At 37.9% G+C, this 9,359-nt stretch overlaps 1 protein-coding gene across 3 annotated transcripts in view; it reads left to right on the forward strand.

The window, feature by feature from the left end:
- Pard3b (par-3 family cell polarity regulator beta) overlaps positions 1–9,359 on the forward strand; it is a 1,142,550-nt gene that overhangs the window by 706,192 nt on the left and 426,999 nt on the right. For all 3 annotated transcript variants that reach the window (XM_017801393.2, XM_017801395.2, XM_029569916.1), the window contains exon 15: positions 4,019–4,134. In XM_017801393.2, coding sequence (XP_017656882.1) covers positions 4,019–4,134 — 116 coding nt within the window. The remainder of the gene's footprint in view (positions 1–4,018; positions 4,135–9,359) is intronic.

Below are 9,359 nucleotides of genomic sequence, written 5' to 3' on the forward strand. Positions count from 1 at the left end.
TCATTTAGTGGGGCCTGTGTTTCGGGCTGCTCACTTGGAGTTAGATAACCTCTCGTGAAGCTCTTCCCGGGAGAAAACTGATTCTCCCTCCTTCAGCATCCATGGACTGCCTCTAGCTCTTCAGCATCTAAAGGTGAGATCCATAAACAACATTTGGTCATTCCGTACTTGTTCATATTTTCTCATTCATAGCCTCATCTCCCCCCCACACACACATGCACACACACACATGCATATACGCAGAGTCATGGACACCTGAAACTAGACATAAGTGTCTTGGCACGTCTTTCAAAATATTCATCCCCATCTTTTAATTGGTGGCAGTTCTCCTGGAACACTCACTCCTGACTCCTCCATGACTTTCCTATTCCCGGTTTGTCACCATATTTAGGATGCTGGCGTATGTTTCTTGCTGCCCTTATTTATTCATTATGCAGCATAAATTTGACACTGAGCATCGTTTCTGTCTGAGAGATTCCCTGGTTGTTCATGCTGCAAACATGGCCTTTATCTAGGACATGTCTTTGGCTTGCTGTCAACTTCCAGCTTCCCACAGCCTCCACTGCAGCCCACTCAGCCACGAGCACATGCTAACGCCCTTCAAAATTAAAATATGTCATATTTTATAGTTAATCATTGTGTCGCCCTCACTCCAAACACTTTCGATATGTAGCATACAATTACAAATGAGTTTACCAGTCTAACTTACATGCCTAAAATATTTTCACCTTAACTAATTCAATACTGCACTCATTATTTGAGTGCTCTATCTGCTGGCATTGGCTTTAATCCCATAATGTCTAACATTCCCCTCACTTCTCTCCTTAAATATCTGCCAATCTGATGTCAGCTTTATTTTGCATTTTCAGTTTATATCATGGCAAGAGTCAATCTTTCTACTGAACGTTTTCAGATTGTACATTTGGTCATAATCAAAATAATGGTAACAGATGTATATAATATCAAATTAATTGCCATAATCAGACATATGTATCTATATGTAAATAATGTATTTGCTACATTCATATGTACAGTGCAGCTTTTGTTTCTCTGATTATCCTTGATTGTATCCTAATATTTATATAAAAATAAATTTGTTTTAACAGATCCTAATATGATGTTATTGTAGCAAATGTCATTACCACCTTGTTTTTTAAAATAAGTATAGGTAAAAAAATCATTATTTCCCAAAAGTTTAGAAAATTTGAGCTGTGATTTTTGAAATGTCAATTATTTCCTAGTTTGATAAGATAACCTAAAGGCTGAATTGGGTTAGCCAATACATTCCTCACCTGGACAGATTGCCATAGCCATGAACAGCATTATAAATGCAGTGTGGTCTTTGTTTTAAAGAGGAATATTCATGTTGGTCCTAAACATCTTCCCTAAAGGCACTCATTAAAATGTACATCATCTGCTTTGTTTGACTACTTGGTTTTCTTTCATTTCATCATATACACCACTCTGCCCAAAGCAAAGCTAACCTAAAATGCAAGTTGTTTAGGAGGCAATCTGCACTTTAGAAGGAAAAGACTTGATGTTTGTGAATTTAGACCAGCATTTTAACTCAAGCTTGTGACTTAGGTCAAAGGCTTTGCCCTTGAGCAGCTGTGTGACTTTGGAATATCAGGCCTTCTCTCGGTCCTCAGACTCTTATCTAAAGGATGAGGTGACCTTTAATCCCTTTTACCTCTTAAAGTCTTTGATTCTGTGGCGGCTATGAGTTTTTCTGACACTAAAACCACATCATCCCACAAGATCAAAGGGTGAAAACCTAAGTACAAAGGAAGGTTGGATGACACATTTAACAGCACATGACACCACAGCTCAAGGAAGAGCTCTTGGTATCAGTGGCATCTCCCAAATTCTTTAAAGTTAATAGGAAAATGGGGATATTCCCACCAGGCACTGACTGGGTCAAGGACTTTCAATGCTCTCACACAGTTGGCACACTGGGCTATCACTGTGCTACATCTAGTACACCTGAGGAATCAGTGGCCTCATCTACCTACAGTGCATCTACATACCAAGAAGGAACCCCACCCCCAAAGTATAACTCTAAAGAGTTATAAACAACTTTTTGAGTAGTTTTCATGAAAACATGTATAATAATCTTTCCATTGTAAAGTGTCCTGAGCCCTCATTCCAAAGGCATCTTGACCCATGGAAATAAAAAGGGAAGATTATTAGGAGCTTATTAACATTAAAAAATTATTAAAATAGCGTTGATGGAGTTCTCACCATGTGCTAAGCACTATTCTCAGTATTTTTGCATATCTGAATTTATTTAAACATTTACAGCAACCTTACAGAGTGGCTCTATTACTGCCCATTTTGTAGATGTGAAAACTGGGGCCAAACACTTTGATGCCTCTCTGGCCCCTAGCCTTTCAGTGAATTGTGAATCTCAATAGAAGAGAAAGGCTGTTTGTCACAGATGTATGAAGAGTCTTACAAAAATAGAAATAACAAAGAGGCTGTAAGAAGCATTGATAACTGGAGAAGCTAAAAACTTAGAGGTAGGAAGTAAGCACAGGTCTTTTTATTTGCTTGCTTATGTAGTAACTAACCCTTTCTATAGCACTTGTTGTGTACCAGACAATAGTCTCTGTACTTTCCAAATCTATCCTCTCACCACCAAAGGTAGATAATATAACTATACTTATTTTATAGGAAATGACATTGAAGTATTGAGAGGTCCAATAACTTGCCTGGGTCACACAGCTAGTAACTGCAGAGCCAGGATTTGATCTGGACATCATATTCTAAGGCCCTGACTCTTGACAACCACACTGCTCCATCTGCCAGGAGATTTTTCTCAGTCTACCCATTATATTATAATAATGGAGGTTCACTTCTTCACTTAGCATGGTTATTATTGCTATATATTTTAATATCACTGACAGGCAATATTAAGTAGCAATGGTAAGTTTTAACAAAGAAATTAAACTTACCCTAGCATATTTAGTTTAAAAGTAACACTTGCTCTCTACATTTTAGAAGAATGTTTGTTAAATATTAAGATAATTTTTGCTGTTTATTATTTAAAATACTAAACTCTTTAAAGCCCAACCTTAAGCCTGTCAGATTGCCTGAGGATACAGATTTGCATTGACATCTCATCTGAGCTTAGGATAGAAGTTATATTGAGATGGTCAGCCATGTATATTTTTTATCAGACAGACCTAGATACCCAAGAAGAAATTAGTTGTAATTTAATTAATGAAAACTATATAAATATTTATAGAAAAAGTAAGCCATTATCTAAAACTTATTTATATAGTCTTCTACAACTTTCTTCAAAATAGATGAAGTATAGAGAAGAAAGAAAATTTTTAGATGGACCTCAACTACTAGCCCATAATGGGTATTTCTTGTATTTTGTGTCTAAATTTTCAACTATGCTTTTCCTGTGGCTTCATTTTGGTGTTATTAGTGGGCAGACTATCTACTCAGTGGTGTTAATATTAATTTTAGAAGATGCACCCAAATAAGGTAAAAGTCAATCTCCTGCCTCCATCAATGATTCAAGATGGTTTTCTTTTAGAAGGTACCCCTTTCACTTCTCCTTGAAAGAAGAGAACATTTACCCCATAGGAATCTTTTAGCCTATGTTTGAGCTCTGCCAGTACCTGGTGACATCCTTTGAATTGCTAGGGATTCCCAAGCATACTTCTCCACTTGAAATTATATATGATACAAGAGAATCCCAATTAGCAGAAACCACTGAAGAGTAAAACATGATATTAGCCAGAGCATATTTTATTTAAAAAGCAGTGCATGATAAAATACTTGGAATGGAGTTTCTACATCCCATAAACGAAATCTGAGATTCAAGAATTGGTTTAAAATACATAGGTACTGGCTGCAGAGAAAATGATGAGGGAATATGTTCAATATGAGATTTCTCTCACCCTCCCTCCCTCTCTCCATCCCCCTCCTTCCTTCCTCTCTCCCTTTTCCTTCCCTTTTTGATTTTATGCTAAACCTAAATATGGCATATAACTTCTTTCCACAGCTCTGGGGTGGATTCGGCAGTATATTTTCCAGATCAGCACATCAATTTCAGATCCATGACACCGGCCAGGCAGCCTGAATCAATTAATCTGAAAGCCTCCAAGAGCATGGACCTTGGTAAGCAAGGGGGAGGAGACATCTAAGCATCCAGGTCAGCTGTCCAGTCTCCACCCATCTATCTTCCCAAATGTCCAGATTTTTCCAGTTCAAACCACAGGGAGTGATGTCTTTAGAAGCTGGAAAAATGGATAGTGATCAATAACCCTGTCTTCCTAGCTCTCACGCACATCCAAGTGCAAAAATTACTCTCAATGGAGAGATGCTTTATTTTTATAAATTGTCCATATAATGTCCTAATGTCAGAAAAACCCGATTCCCTCTGGAGAATCTGAATACCACAAGCACCTTCATCTCATCTGCTTTGTATTCGAGTTCTGGCTTCAACTGGTACATTCCATGCTTGGTGGGCACACCTGATGTAGGGTCTGGAGAGATAATGCAGTTAAACGGTGCTTTCCATTGTTACCATGTGTAATGGATAGGGAAGGCAGCCATGGAGGGGAGTCTTTCTTCAATTGCATATCCCGAAATCCTGTGACACTGCACGGTAGAGCAGCCCTTGAGTTTGTCACATTGAGGGTGTGCCGGATAGCTTCAGTTGTCACTTTGACACACTTGGGAAGAGGGAACCTCAGTTGGGGAATTTCCTCCAACTGATTGGCCTGTGGCCATGTCTGTGAGACATATTCTTGATTGTTGAGTGATGTGGGAGGGTCCAACCCACCATGGATGGTGCCACCCCTGGGCAGGCAGCCTTGGGTTATATAAGAAAGCAGACTAAGCACAGACCTGGGAGGCAAGCCAGAAAGTAGCATCCTCCATGGTCTCTGCTTCCACTGCTCCCTCCAAGTTCCTGCCTTGACTTCCCTCATTGATGGACTGTGCCTTGGAACTGTAAGCTAAATAAACTCTTTCCTCCCCAAGTTGGTCAGAGTGTTTTATCACAGCAACAGACAGCAAACTAAGTCAGAAGGTATCCAACAGCCCTGAAAGCCTCATTGAAACTCTGAATACCACAGAATTTGAAATTGGTTTCAAAGGGAGATTCAGGACTTTGGAAACAGTGTGGACCAGATCCTGAAACATAGGGCTGCAGGACATCTCAGACCACCAAGAACACTGCCGTCATCCCCAAGGCTCTTAGAGTACAGCATACATTCACAGCAAACTATCCATTGCTTCTTGAAAGCTCAGGGGCCAACCACTGTATTTTTTTTCCTCAAGGTATATTATATATTTCATTAATTGCAAAAAGAAAATAGAATAATCCAAACTGCAAGCTCTACCAAACAATCTGATAAATACTGCTTACCTGTTGTTCATTTACAGCAGTTCAGGAAAATGTTCAATTACAATGAAACAAGAGAAGTTGACTCCATTTTCTATAAAATTAACTGAATTGTTAGGAAGCATTTGCTCTAATCACTGTAGTGAGACAGATAGAAAACCTTAAGAAGGAAGCTGGCTTGTGCACTGGTCATAAGTGGATTTTTTCAAGCGTGAACCTGTGACAAACCAGAGGAATAATGTGTGACGGTGACATCTGTGATTACTAATAATTTAAGGAGCAATTCGTTTTTGTGAAGTGCTTGGTAAAAATTTCCTGTTCTATCATCCCAGTTCTTCTGCAAAGAAGATGAACAGATAAAAACTGTTCTTAAGTTATGGAGAGAAATATATTACTGTTTTTCATTTAATTAAAAAAAAGTGGCTAGTATTATTATTGTAAAATCTCTAAAAAAACATAGCACCCCCCCCCTTTTTTTAAAAATCTTTTTGAGACAGGGTCTGGCCTGGAACTTGCTTTATAGACCAGCCTGGCTTTGAACTCACAGAGCTCCTCCTGCCTCTGCCTCCCAAGTGCTGGGATTAAAGGCATGTGCCACTATGCCCAGCTTGCAAAAAAAAGAGACAGGGTCTGGCCTGGAACTTGCTTTATAGACCAGCCTGGCTTTGAACTCACAGAGCTCCTCCTGCCTCTGCCTCCCAAGTGCTGGGATTAAAGGCATGTGCCACCATGCCCAGCTTGCATAGCGTACATTTTAAGAGAGAAAAATATTATCAAATTTATAAATTATAAAACCTCAGTCATGTAAAAAATCTGTTTATAAAAATCTGTTTTATAATACCGAAACTTTATTTTTGATAAAGCTTTCTCTTTTAAACCGGTGATCTTTCCGAACTATATGTATTAGATCCATCCGTTGTATTTTATTTTACATATAGATAATATACTCTAATGAACTGTAATAATAGTAACAATTTGTTCAACTTTCACAATGAGGCAAATCACAAATTATTTTTTGAGAACTTAAGTTCTGAACTAAAAGCATTGGATAAAATGAACCATACAGCAAAAGTGACTTAACCCAGTGCTATTAAAACTTTTTACAGTAGACATCAAAGTTGAGCCCCTTCCAGGGCTTAATAGATATGTTTACTTTCACAACAAGTAGCAACCTCAGTGATGCCCCAGTGATAAGCATTTGGAAGGTCTTGATTAGACAAAGAATATTGTATGTAGCTTAGAATACAAGTGAGAGCTCTGAATGTAAAAAACAATATTTGCTGAAAAGCATTGATGATGATGTTTATAGGAATAATACTCTTGGCAAGATTAAGATCCATCTTTTAAAAGTTAAAATGTAATAATTACTGAGATTTAGTTCCGTTGACAGAATGCTTCCCTGGCATGCACAAGGCTTTGGGCTTAATCCCCCCAAAAGAAACCTGCAATATTTAGGTTGAATACAAAAGTAATATTATGTTTTACACAGAAAAGGCATCAGCTTCATATGGTTAAAAATAAATAAATAAATAAATCCATTATTTTACTATTTATTATATATGAATTTTGATTAACTATTCCTCTTTCAAAAAGTTTCCATGACCTAGGTATGATAGTACATGCCTATAATTTCAGTTATTCCAGTGGATGAGGCAGGAAGATTGAAGTTAAAGGTCAGCCTGGGCTACATAGCAGACACAGTCTTAAAAATGTTAAATTTAAAATTTTAAGGCTATAGGATTCAGTAAGAGGTGGTGAACATAATCAGTGCCCGCTATGTTTCCATTGAGTTTTTTCTGTTAAATCAAAGGTAATATTTTATTTATTTATTTTTAATATCCTATTATAACTGACACTTTATTTTTTTTAATTATTTATTTAATAACCACATGATCAGAAGAAGCATTTATTTACAGCATTAACATATTTAATAACAATTTCCAGAGTAAAAATGCATCTCTTTCAATATTGGATATAAATTTTTAGGTTCACAGTTGAATTAATAGTTATACAATCTTGAACGCAGTATAAACCCTATAAGACATACAATTGAATGAAGTTTTAACCTTTTAAAAAGATCTCAATTTCATTTTAAAATATACTGCTTCATACAGGAAAAACTCATTTTTAATGCTACTAACACTTAGATGTTTGTACATGCATCTCTAATCTCTATGTATCTGATTATTACTAGTCACAGTCGGTTACTTTCTGAGATCCTTGGCACCTAAGCATGGATCTAAAAATCATCAGGTAGATTTCAGTGGTAATGTGTTTCACCTCTACTAATTAACAGGAGCAAATTTTTATGCTTCTTTCTCAAATATAACTGATCTTTTTTATTTATTCATTTTTTGTGTGTATTTCATACAGAACATCCCAAACAATCTTATTCAAATATATACCCACATCCCAAATGGCACCCTCCCATAGTCCCCTCCCACTGGAGCCCATATACTCTGTAATCCCTGTTACTATCCACTGTGTTGTAGGAGCCCCCAGCTGTTCTCCAGTGCTTGTCCATTGGCTGAATCGGGTTAGCCAATCTAGAGTTCATTGTTTTAGGAAGATCAGCTCTTCCTCATCTAGCAGCAATCTGTTGCCAATATTCCTTTAGATAAGATTGGGGTCTGCTGTTCATTTTCCAAGTTCTGTGCTGGGTTACTGTCTGGGAGTCTCTTGGGCTGCCCTGGCCAACAACTCAAAGGAAGGTATCTCCTGTCTGGCATTGTTTCTTATTAGGTAGCCTTTAGTTATACACATGGACTCTTAAAAAATTATATTGATCCCTTTAATCTTTGGTTATGCTTTCCTTTTGGGTGTTTAAGACCATGTGGTTGGCCCAAATAAACCAATTTATTTCTACTCTTAAGGTCATTTGAGGATCTGTTCCTCAGGGGGGCACATGGGCTTGGCAGGAGCCCCTGGCTCCTATCTTTTACCAGTTATGTGAAGATAAGTCAAAAGTCCTGCCCAACCATGGCTGACTTCACTTGGAAGAATGGAGGAAACATTTCCTCTGTGTTGACCCTCCTCTTTGCAGACTGGACACTGGTTCAAGTCCATCTGGTGCAGTCTCCATGGTCTTCTTGCTCAAGAAGACAGGTGACTCACCACAGTTACAGGACATTTTGAGAGATGCTCATAGTCCCCTGGAAGAAGTCGATCTAGGAGGGCAAGGAGCAAAAACTGTCCTTTATGTCCCTCTGACCAAATTAGTATAGGCCTCAAAGTATGGATGTTGGATTTCCAAGGTTAGTTCCATCAGTCTGGTACTTTTAATTACCTTGCCCTATGCAGATAGTGTTTGGGCAAAAACTAAACATTCTCAGATAAACCTTGACTATATATTTTGTTCCTTGAGCTCATTGTATGTATAGTTTTTCAGTAGGTTGTTGGACTAATATGGTTACCTCTGGATTTTTTCTCCCTTACTAATACCCTTCTCCTTATGGTCATACCTCTCGAGCTCCTTCTTTCCCTTTTTCCCCTAGGTTCCTTGTATAACCTTCCCTCCTCCTTCACTTTAAAATAACCCCATTTTTATGCATATCTCCCTTATTAGTGCCTGTCTCCTACTGTTCTTCTCTTTCAGATTCTTTCTTTACCTCCCTGGTTCCTTCTCATTATCCTGGTTCCTGTAGTTAGGTTTGGATGCATACTCACTTATCAAGATTTGTTTTTAAACTGTACAGTGTCTCTTTTTGTATACTTAACACACTGCCGAATGTGTCTTTAGATAGCCCTGTCCTGGTGGTATTTTCAACAGCCACTAATCTTGCCTGGTACAGTGTGGGGGTTGTAAACCGGCATGGAAATTTAAAGCAGGTTCTTGGTGCACAGCACAGATTAGTTATATGTGGGGACGGTAGTTTTTTTCATCTTCAGTCGTCTCTGATGCAGCTTATACGAAAATAATTGTTCTGTTAACTGAATACCACTCTGTAATTGCAAAAAAAAAAAAGCAGCTGTTTTGTTGATATTCTAAATGCTT

The sequence above is a fragment of the Nannospalax galili genome, unplaced genomic scaffold (genome assembly GCF_000622305.1).
Source record: "Nannospalax galili isolate Female #2095 unplaced genomic scaffold, S.galili_v1.0 scaffold281, whole genome shotgun sequence".
Lineage (NCBI taxonomy): Eukaryota > Metazoa > Chordata > Mammalia > Rodentia > Spalacidae > Nannospalax > Nannospalax galili.